The following is a 12,122-nucleotide window of genomic DNA, read 5'->3' on the forward strand; positions in this document are numbered from 1 at the left end:
AAAATTCAAACATTATCATACTTCTCTTGAAGATGAACCACACAAAGAGAGTTCCAAAAACTGCAATCAGTCGTGAAAATATTGAGCAATTTCATTAAGTGGCATTAAATGGGCACCAAGTAATTTGCCCAAAATCACCAATACAACTGCCATATATAAAGAAAGTGTACCATAAACTTTGTAAGTATTATTAACAACAATTAAGCTTTGAGCAACATTGTGGGTACAACATTTGCTTAACGCTGACCACAAAAGCAAATACAAAAATAAATTTTGCAGCAATGTTTGGACTGTTTAAATAAAAGAACCTGCAGATTTAGTGTGCCAATTCATTACTATGGACAAGACATGATGTCAACAGAGAGAGGAACTGATGCAGTGGTGAAGTAAGAGACCCTCTACAATTAAGGGTGAAGTTTATTTCATCTGCCAGAAAGTTATGGCAAGCGTTTTCTGGAATGTAAAACAAATTCTTTTTACTGACTAACTTACAAAGGATGAAGCAATAACTAGCTAGTATTACACAAGTCTTTTGACACAACTATATTTTTAAAAAGTATGCAAGAAGAGACCTAGATTTAGAAAAGGGGGAAAAATAAGCATCCTTCAGGAGTATGCAACTGCCCACAAATGTGCTTCGGCAATTGGAAAATTTACAAGGATACGGCCCAAAAACAACTCAGGTCATAAGCGCCCATGTCATACAAGGTTAACATCATACGCTATAGACACAGCGGAGACCCAGAACCAAAGATTAAATGTCCTCCACCATACTGCTACTACGGATCAAAAATAAAATGGGGTCAACAACCTGCACATCATTCACTAAAACGGCCAATAACTCATAGAGTAAACATACATTAGAACGTAAGTTGTTAAAACAAGGGCATTCGGCCAGGAAATGGTGAACCGTCAAAGGCTGAGGACAATGAGCACAAAGTGGTGAGAGATCACCACTTAACAAATAATGATGGCTAAAAACACAATGCCCAATACACAACTTAGCTAAAATGATCTCACAGCGAGAGGACCGAGAGGAGGTCGGCCAAGCCGCTGGGAGAGGTTTAATTCCCTGGAGAGAAGACCAGTGGTGATGCTGAAGTGACACCACCTGCCAACAAGAAGGCAACATGGAGATGATCAGAAAGGATGGAAGAGCTAGCAGACTGAGGTAGGAGGACTGCAGCCTTCGCAGCAGCCTCATTTCCCATCAGACCCGTGTGACCAGGAACCCACGTGAACATCACAGCGGCTCCCTAAATGGAAGCTTTCTTGAGACCGTTTCACTAAGATATACACTATGTACAACACACAGCGGCTCTGACGGACACAGAGAGAGCTGGAGCATGTGACACTTAAAAAGCCTGTGTCACCACATACACTGAGTGACCTGATAGAGGGCAAAGTGCTCTGCTGTAAATATTAAGCAGTGTTCTGGAAGCTGATGCCAAAATTGGTCGATGTCAAAATTGGTCGATGCCAATAATGAAGGCATGCCTGACACCAGTCAGTCTTAGAGCCATCAGGGTATATGAAGGTGCTATCGTTAAGTTGGATGTGAAGTTTGAGAAACTTACTGCGATAGATCGAATCCGGAGCAGCTTCCATAGGAAGCAAATGAAGTTCAAGATGAACAATAGCTGCTTAGCTGCTGCATGAAGCCAAGGTGGTGGAGGGTTCACACCCATTGGGAACATGGCAGGTAGGGTGAAGTTAAGCTGCCGGAGTAGGAGCCGAAAATGAGCTCTGGGAGGTAACAGAGAACAGGTATGCACCCCATACTGGTGGTCAAGGGAGTCATCAAAACAGGAGGCATAGGATGGGTAACCAGGCATGGCGGAAAAATGGAATGCGTATCTGCTGAGAAGAACATGATACTGGTATGGCAGCAGTAGTTCAGTAATGTCTGTATAGAGGCTCTCAACCAGGCTAGTGTAAAAGGCGCCAGTGGCAAAACGGATTCCATGATGGTGGATTGTGTTTAGAGGCTGTTAAGACGGATGGACATGCACATGCACATGAATAAACAAAACATCCATAGTCCAGTTTCAAACGGACAAGGGATCAGTGTAAATGGAGGTGGGTGGTCCAATCCGCTCCCCGGGAAGTACCGCTAAGGGCACATAGGACACTGAGAGACCAGGTACAGCAAGTGGCCAGGCCAGACATGTGGGATGACCAAGAAAGTTTCCCATCAAGTGTGAGCCCCAAGAATTTTGTAGTTTCAGGAAATGGCAGAGCAACAGGCCCAAGATTTAAAGATGGTGGAAGAAACCCACTGTGCTGCCAGAAATTCAAACAAATGGTTTTGTCAGTGGAAAATCAAAAGCCACTGTTGACGCTCCACAAGTAAAGACAATCGAGACATCGCTGAAGACGCTGCTTAAATGGACATGTCCTTGGAAAACTGCAATAGGTCCCAAAGGTGTTGACAAAAAGAGAGCCGGAGATGCCTGGTGGGAGTCAGGCCGTAATAGGGTTAACGGCTATAGCTAAGAGGACACACCAAGGACAGAGCCTTGAGGCACCCTATTCTACTGGATAAAGGTGTCCAAACAAGGCCAAACCAACACATATCTTGAAAACTATGTCTTTTAAAAATTCCAGAAGGAAACAGGGCAGGCAGCACTAGAAGACCCACGTGTATAATGTATGGAGGATACCAGTCCTCCAGCAGGTACTGTAGGCTCTCTCCAAATCAAAAACATGGCCACAGTCTGGTATTTCTGCAGAGAACCATTCACAACACGGGCTAACAAAGTGACGAGATTGTCAACTGCAGAATGGCACACTCAAAATTCACATTGAACAGCGGTTAGTGGTTAGCGAGACGTGAGCCACTAGACCAGCCAGCCATGATTCATATATTCAATCAACTTGCAAACACAGCTGGTGAGATAAATTTGGTGCTAGCTAGAAGGATGGTGTTTGTCATTGCCAGGCTTAGGCATGGGTATGATAGTGGCTTCATGCCAGCGTCTGGGAAACAAGCTATCTGCTCAAATTAGACTGTACATATGAAGGAAAAAGTGCTTGCCTGCAAGAGAAAGTTGCTGCAACATCTGAATGTGAACACTGTCTGGCTCTAGGATTGGGACAAAGTGAGAGCATGATCTAGCTCCCTCATAGTAAAGGCTGCACTGCAGCATTCATGATTCTAAGAAGAACTGACTCCTTTCCAATGGAGGAAGGTGGGGTGATACGGATGGAACTTGAAATCTCCGCACAATAGAGGCCCAAGGGGTTTTAGATAGCAACAGAGTCCACAATGGAATCATCTGCTATCTACATCTATATCTAACTCGATACTCTGCAAGCCACCATACGGTACTTGGCAGGGGGTACCTTGTACCACTACTACTTGTCATTTCCTTTCCTGTTACATTCGCAAATAGAGCGAGGGAAAAAGTGACTATTTTTATGCCTCGATACGAGCTCTAATTTCTTGTATCCTATCTTCGTGGTCCTTACGCAATATTTGTTGGTGACAGTAGAATTGTTCGGCAGTCAGCTTCAAATGCTAGTTTTCTAAATTTTCTCAGTAGTGTTTCTTGAGAAGAATGTCACCTTCCTTCCAAGGACTCCCATTTGAGTTTCCAAAGCATCTTCCTAACACTTACGTGTTGTTTGAACCTACCGGTAACAAATCTAGCAGCCTGCCTCTGAATTGCTTCTATGTCTTCCTTCAATCGGACCTGGTACAGATCCCAAACACTTGAGCAGTACTCAAGAACAGGTTGCACCAGCATCCTACTATATGCAGTCTCCTCCACAAGTGAACCACTCTTTCCTATAAGTCTCCCAATAAACTGACGTCGAACACTCACCTTCCTTACCGCAGTTCTCACATGCTCGTTCCATTTCATATCGTTACATTTAAGTGACTTGACTGTGTCAAGCAGAACACTAGTAATACTGTATCCAAACATTACAGGTTTGATCTTTCTAGTCATTTGCATTGACTTCCTTTTTCCACATTTAAGGCTAGCCGCCATTCATCACACCAAATGGAAATTTTGTCTAAAGCTTTGACACCTTGCCATACACCATGGCATTCAGCAAACAACCGCAGATTGCTGCCCACACTGTCAGCCAAGTCATTTACAGATACAGACAGCACACCTCACATCACAGCATGCCTGTGGATACAAGGGTAGAAAAATGGTAGACGGTGTGCACCAGCAAAATGGAGTCGATCATGTGAGGGTATCATGAGACAACACGGTTGAAAAGGATCCTCGAGTCGAGGATGGAGAAGACCACTTACCTTCGTTTGATTTCTTTGAGCCTTTGTGTTGGTAGATGAAGACTCCGAGGTTTGTTGGCTGGAAGGATGTAAAAAGTTGTCACAGGAGTATTCCTTTTGTCCTTTCCGGCCTGCCAGTTGTGTAGCAGGTGATTTTGTTGCCTGAGACTAAGATTTGGTGGCTTGTTGCACTGCTGGAGGAAAAGAAGATGGGGCGCTACTGTGATACTGTATGATTTTACAATGCAGTACCGAATAGGAGGTTTCAGGTCTGTTTGGCTACGTACTTTGTGGAGCAAGGTGTAGCAAGAACCGTACTATAAGTACCGGATGGTAAAATGCAGTGGCAGTGTAAGATACTTTTTCCTTCACCTGGATCTCAAGGATGGCCCGCTCATTGATATAGATGGGACACTCACAGGATGAGGCAGCATAATCTCCATTACAACTGATACAGTGGGGAGAAGGAGGTGTGTAATCACCCTCATGAGCATCCCACAAGTAACACACATGAAAGTGTTTTCACAGGAAATGCGAGTGTGGTTGTAACGTTGACACTGGTAACAACGCATTGGATTTGGAACGTACGGTCGAATTGTGATGATTTTGTGGCATCGACAGGTCATATCGACCATGAACAACATAATGTTTGGGACTCAGATCGATCAGCAGAGCCGCCATGTTAATTCAGTCTGTTCTTGTACCTTGTACCGTGTGCACGTGTATGATCATTGTCAAAATATACACTACTGGCCATTAAAATTGCTACACCATGAAGATGACGTGCTACAGATGCGAAATTTAACCAACAGGAAGAAGATGCTATGATATGCAAATAATTAGCTTTCCACAGCATTCACACAAGGTTGGCGCTGGTGGCGACACCTGCAATGTGCTGACATGAGGGAAGTTTCCAACCGATTTCCCATACACAAACAGCAGTTGACCGGCGTTGTCTGGTGAAACGTTGTTGTGGTGCCTCGTGTAAGGAGGAGAAATGCGTACCATCACATTTCCGACTTTGATAAAGGTCAGATTGTAGCCTATCACGATTGCGGTTTACTGTATTGCGACATTGCTGCTCGCGTTGCTTGAGATCCAATGACTGTTAGCAGAATATGGAATTGGTGAGTTCAGGAGGGTAATACGGAACGCCGTGCTGGATCCCAATGGCCTCGTATCACTAGCAGTCAAGATGACGGGCATCTTATCCGCATGGCTGTAACGGGCACGAACAGTTCGACGACATTTGCAGCAGCATGGACTATCAGCTCGGTGACGGTGGCTGCGGTTACCCTTGACGCTGCATCACAGACAGGAGTGACTGCGATGGTGTACTCAACGGTGAACCTGGGTGCACGAATGGCAAAATGTCATTTTTTCAGATGAATCCAGGTTCTGTTTACAGCATCATGATGGTCGCATCCGTGTTTGGCAACATCGCGGTGAACGCACATTGGAAGCGAGTAACTGTCACCGCCATACTGGCGTATCACCCGGAGTGATGGTATGGGGTGCCATTGGTTACATGTCTCGGTCACCTCTTATTTGCATTGACAGCACTTTGAACAGTGGACGTTACATTTCAGATGTGCTACGACCCGTGGCTGTACCCTTCATTTGATCCGTACGAAACCCTACATTTCAGCAGGATAATGCACGACCGCATATTGCAGGTCCTGTACAGGCCTTTCTGGATACAGATTATGTTCAACTGCTGGCCTGGCCAGGACATTGTCCAGATCTCCCACCAATTGAAACGTCTCGTCAATGGTGGCCGAGCAACTGGCTCGTCACAATACACCAGTCACTACTCTTGATGAACTGTGCTATTGTGTTGAAGCTGCATGGGCAGCTGTACCTGTACACACCATCGAAGCTGTTTGACTCAATGCACAGGCATATCAAGGCCGTTATTACGGCCAGAGGTGGTTGTTCTGGGTACTGATTTCTCAGGATCTATGCACCCATACTGCGTGAAAATGTAATCACATGTCAATTCTAGTATAATATATTTGTCCAATGAATACCCGTATATCATCTGCATTTCTTCTTGGTGTAGCAATTTTAATGGCCAGTAGTGTATGTATGTATAGATGTAAATGGGGACTGTTTATTCTGTATACTGCGACTCGTATCCTGTTCCCTTACTGGTGACCCCGAAGTTTCTACGTCTTCTGCAACTGGTATTGTAAATCAACAGGTTATGCGCACGCCAGCATGGCCACCTCACCCAATGCTTTGTTCGAAGATTTGGAAGTACAACAACGATTTTTGAAATTTTTGAAAACATATTCAGTGATCTTAAAAATGGTTAAAATTAAAACACTGTTGATCACAATCTTGTTAAAATATTTTTTTTTTTTGGAGTGAGTGACCGGTTTCGACTCTATGAAAGAGTCATCTTCAGATTCCGGAGCGGTGGATAGACACTGCTAGATGAGTTCCGTCGACCCTCGATGCTCGTGTAACTACAGTCGACGGAACTCATCTAGCAGTATCCATCCACCGCTTCGGAGTCTGAAGATGACTCTTTCATAGAGTCGAAACCGGTCACTCACTCCAATAAAAAAATATTTTAACAAGATTGTGATCAAGACTGTTTTAAATTTTAACTTTAAGCACAACAATGATCGCCGGACCTCTTCAGTCCTTTGCCAACGACCAGTTCTACATTACTTCACTGTGTTTCACGATCTCCAGCCATGTTAACCTCAAACTTTGTCGCTCTACAATGGTCGAGTGCTACATCGCTAACACAAACAATGGACTCATCCAGAATGAGATTTTCACTCTGCAGCGGAGTGTGCGCTGATGTGAAACTTCCTGGCAGATTAAAACTGTGTGCCCGACCGAGACTCGAACTCGGGACCTTTGCCTTTCGCGGGCAAGTGCTCTACCATCTGAGCTACCGAAGCACGACTCACGCCCGGTACTCACAGCCTTACTTCTGCCAGTACCTCGTCTCCTACCTTCCAAACTTTACAGAAGCTCTCCTGCGAACCTTGCAGAACTAGCACTCCTGAAAGAAAGGATATTGCGGAGACATGGCTTAGCCACAGCCTGGGGGATGTTTCCAGAATGAGATTTTCACTCTGCAGCGGAGTGTGCGCTGATATGAAACTTCCTGGCAGATTAAAACTGTGTGCCCGACCGAGACTCGAACTCGGGACCTTTGCCTTTCGCGGGCAAGTGCTCTACCATCTGAGCTACCGAAGCACGACTCACGCCCGGTACTCACAGCCTTACTTCTGCCAGTACCTCGTCTCCTACCTTCCAAACTTTACAGAAGCTCTCCTGTGAACCTTGCAGAACTAGCACTCCTGAAAGAGTGCAAACCCCATCACAACTCTGGCGCTGCCTTCAGCTACTTGTGAATGAGCATACCACGCCAGACATCACATTGTGTGAGGTATGGTCTGCCAAGCTGCCTACTGACTTACAGATCCACCTGCTACCACACTCCTTCGAGTCAATTGGCTCTCGTCTCCACATCGCAGACCAACTGTATTCCATGCTATGACAATGCCAGCTGGCACAACTGCTCCCATTTACCGGCCGTCTGCTAGCAAAGGCAGGGCTCGCTCCATCTCCACGCCTTCTACACCGCCTGACAGCATCCGCTCGCTCTCTCCACCATCCGAGCACTCCAGGATCGCCCAAGCACCATATGTGCTGGTATGCATGCCAGAACAAATCAACGAGGACAAGCCTCCTCTGCTGCCGCTGTCACGACCACCAGCACATGCGGCTCATCTGTACTGCTGGTACCACAACGTTTACGGCGATAATGCTAAGAAGGGCCGGTACCTTGCCAGAAGCCAAAACGCTGACCTCAGCACCTAAAAGAGGCCGAGTCCTGGGACAAACATCACGGGCGTCCTCATACATTGCACTCCGTCCACTTGTCTGCCTGGCCGAGAGGTTGTTTGTACGTGACTGACATTTTGTCACGGCTCATTTTCGTAGTTGACAAGGGCACTGATGTGTCTATCATACCTACATCGATGACTCCCCCCATCTTTTCACCAATGAGGTCACTTCTACGAGATGTCAACGCATCAACATTACAAATCTCAGGCTCTGCCAAAGTTATGGTGCACCTATCTCCTCCTCTGGGTTTTCCGTGGACATTCTACATTGCTGACATCGATGAACCAATTCTCGATATGGATTTTTTGTCCCATTACTAACTCTCTCCGAACGTAGTTCAGGGCTCAGTGCTACACCATCCCACTAACACTGTGATCCCGCACTTACGTTCCATGCTCTGTTTCCCTCGCGACATGTGAGTTAGTACGCGAGTGCTCCGCCCTCGCAGGCGACATTATGACGTGTGTCACTAACCTACTGTCAGAATATGACTCGGCGGCACAACTCTGCCGGGAAAACGAAGAGCTGAAACAACGCATAGCACACGCTTACAACAAGCTCATCACAACTAGTACCTCGCTGCGAAACTGCAGTCCACAGTTCCGCCACCTAATCGAGCTTCTCCAGCAGACACAAGCTTGGACATTCATAAGGTTAGTCCAAAAACATTAATTGCATGTAACAATTCATGTTTGGTAGACTCTGCACCCCCGACGCACTTGCCATATTAAGACAATGCGCCTAATGACAGTCGTGTGCGCGATACAACCACGCCCACTGCGCAGGCAGCCGCCCCGTGTGTTGACAAACATTTCCCCCTCTCTCGCGCGACAGCCAAGTGACTCTGCGGTCATCAATGTTCCACGTGCGACGTCATTGCCACTCTCGCCAGCGCTGGTTACCAAGTACAAGATTGACAAGAGACAGTCGCCGAGCATTCTGACCCGCTCCGCACTGCGAGCACAGCCGCCCTCTCCAAACAAGCGCACGCCGCGCTCACATACTAGGCATGTGACTTTCAGGCAGCCCTTTCCCAATTGCACTAACAGCTACGCCCCTCATCCAAAAACTTCGCATCAGGACAATGACCAGTTTGGTGTGCAGTTCTTGGTTTCTTCCGTCACTAACGGAATGACACACACAATAGTTACCACTGCCAGCTCTCCTATTAGGCAGAAGGTTAGACACCTCAACCCTATTAAGTTGTGCGTGGCCCAGCAGCAAATTAACGAACTTTTGGAGGCAGGTGTTCTGCAACCGTCAGACAGCAACTGGTCTTCACCAATTCACCTCGTCCCCAAACATGACGGTTCTTACTGAATGTGCAGCGATTACAGACGTTTAAACACTTGTACCGTCATGGACAACTATCCCATGCCTAACATAAATGATTTCACTCATATGTTATCAGGCGCTACAATCTTCAGTGTTACTGACTGTAAACGTGCCCACCACCAGATTCCAATAGCGCCAGAAGACATCCCTAAAACAGCTATTATCACGCCGCTTGGTTTGTTCCAATACAACTTCATGCCATTCGGCCTAAAAATCGCGGCGCAAACGTGGCAGCATTTCACTGACTCCACCTTACGACAGTTCGAGTTTTGCTTCACATATCTGGACGACATACTCATTTTCAGCAAGTCAGCTGAGGAACATGAAAATCACTTAACCATGGCCCTCCTGATCTTGAACTCCATTGGTGTCGAGGTCAAAAAAGACAAATTCCAGTAGTGTCAGCCTTTTGTCACTTTCTTGGTTTAAATCATCTCCACTGACGGAATACAGCCTCCCAAATCTCGCATGCAGGCCATCACTTCACTGCCGCCCCCAGCTAGTTACAAAGAACTCTGACTTCTCTGGGCACAATAAATTACCACTGTCATCACCTGCCCTCTGCTGCCGCCCTGCAGGCCCCGCTGACAGACTTGCTGTCGGGTAAACAGACTTCAGGACTCAAACCCATTCACTGGACTGCACCTATGCTGGAGGCTTTCAATGCATTAAAGACTTCTTTAGCTCACACTGTGACACTCGCCCACCCCCACTCCACGGCTGAGTTGTTCATCACTATGGATGCCAGTGACATCGCACTGGGAGCGGTACTACAGCAATGCAAGGCAGACATGGTTACCCCTCTTCATTTCTTCTCTAAAAAACTATCAATAGCTCAGAAGAAACACTAAACTTTCAACAGAGAACTCCTTGTCGTCTATGAGGCCATCAAACACTTCTGCCCTGACGTGGAGGGTCACTCATTCTTCATCCTTACAGATCACAAACCCCTCACAGATGCTTTCTGCAACCACCCCCCCCCTCTCCCTCCCCTACCCCCCCCCCCCCCCCCCCCCGGCATTTCCGCCACTTTGATTATTTGTGGTATTGTACACAATTTTGCTAGCACATAATGTCAGACAAACTAGCCAACGTCTAGTGTATGTTAATTGGAATGGAAAAGTTTAGTATCAAATGAAACAGAAACATCATAATTGTAAATATCTGAAACTAGCACACATAGCTGAAAAATAAACAATCTTATAAACATAACACATTTAAAGATATTTCAAATAACGAGTTATGTATGTGAGGCTACTAAAAAAAGATTGGAGGAATACTATCTTAGAATATGGTTTGTTGCTGTTTCTGAATAATTCATGTTTGTTACCTCCAGCATAAATGAATGTCCAATGTCGAGCTGTTTGTCTAAACATGTCCTGATTTTCTTTGAACTGCTTTGCTACAACAGCATCTTGAGGATCATCTGGCTCAGCTGCAGCCAGAAGTGCCTGAAGGGACAGCAGAACTGTTCTCAGTGTCATTGCAGCAGCCCTGAAACACAAATGTAGGATACCACAAAGAAAAATAAATGTGTGAAGTACAGTGAACTAGCAAATACCATGGACTTGCAATGACTACTGTAGATATGGTGTCACCTATAATTACGTTGGTGCATAAGTTCACAGCATTTTTGTTTTGCACATTGGTATTTTGGTTGCTCTGGGTTTATTTATTGATTTACATTTTTTATTTGTAGTTCACTGTTGCATGGGTTTACATATTGTCATTCTGTCATTAGGAAATAGTGAGTGGAGTTGTGGCTGCCAGAAAATGGAGTGCCAACTGGAGAAATTGGAACATTTTGGACACACTCTTCTATTTAAGTTCCAAAGAGATGAGACAGCAGCTGAGGTAGCCAGAAACATTTGCACTGTGTATGGAGGTAATGCAATTGGACAGAGCACGGCAAGAAAATGGTTTTCATGTTTTAAGGAGGTTCGTTTTGACATTAATGACTCTTCAGTTCATGAAGATCTTGATTATTATTATTATTATTATTTGGGTTGAGGAGGGCACTCAACATCATGGTCATCAGCACCCTGACAAAACAAGTCAGCGTGCAAATCTCATGGGTGGGTTCAAAGCATGCTGTGGAGATGGTTCAAAAAGCAAGTGTATGGGTACTGCATGCTCTAAGCTAAAATCACAAAAATCAGCAGGTGGCCAATGTGCTTGCTCGTCATTAATTGTCTCATGAACAACACTGAACATTCCTTTCGTGTATCATTTCTGGTGATGAGAAATGCTGTCTTTACACTAATATAAGGAAAATAAAGGAATGGTTGAGCCCAAACAAAGAAGCAACTCCCCATAAAAAGACCTACATGCACCCGCACAAAAGGTAACATCATGCATCTGCTGCAGAAGCGATGGTGTGGTGTACAAACTGCTTCCCTGAGATGTAACCATCTGCTGAAATTTATTGCTAAATACAGACGCCTCACAGGTGCAACCCAGAAACAATAACCAGGAAGACAGCATGAGGTGATGCTACTCCACAATAATGGTTGCCACATTCCACTAGACTGACAAAAAACACTACACAGGAGTTGGGCTGGGAAGTCATTCCCCACCCACCTTATTCACCTGATCTTGTGACCTCAGATTTTCATGTTTTCTATTGAAAAACCTTCAAGGAACTTCATTTCCGGATGAAAATGTGCTC

General features: G+C 45.6%; 1 protein-coding gene across 2 annotated transcripts in view; it reads right to left on the reverse strand.

The window, feature by feature from the left end:
* Positions 1-12,122, reverse strand: part of LOC126481028 (ubiquitin-conjugating enzyme E2-22 kDa) — a 116,068-nt gene that overhangs the window by 21,203 nt on the left and 82,743 nt on the right. For both annotated transcript variants that reach the window (XM_050104494.1, XM_050104495.1), the window contains one exon: positions 10,785-10,948. In XM_050104494.1, coding sequence (XP_049960451.1) covers positions 10,785-10,948 — 164 coding nt within the window. The remainder of the gene's footprint in view (positions 1-10,784; positions 10,949-12,122) is intronic.

Source organism: Schistocerca serialis, chromosome 5 (assembly GCF_023864345.2).
Source record: "Schistocerca serialis cubense isolate TAMUIC-IGC-003099 chromosome 5, iqSchSeri2.2, whole genome shotgun sequence".
Taxonomy (NCBI): Eukaryota; Metazoa; Arthropoda; class Insecta; order Orthoptera; family Acrididae; genus Schistocerca; species Schistocerca serialis.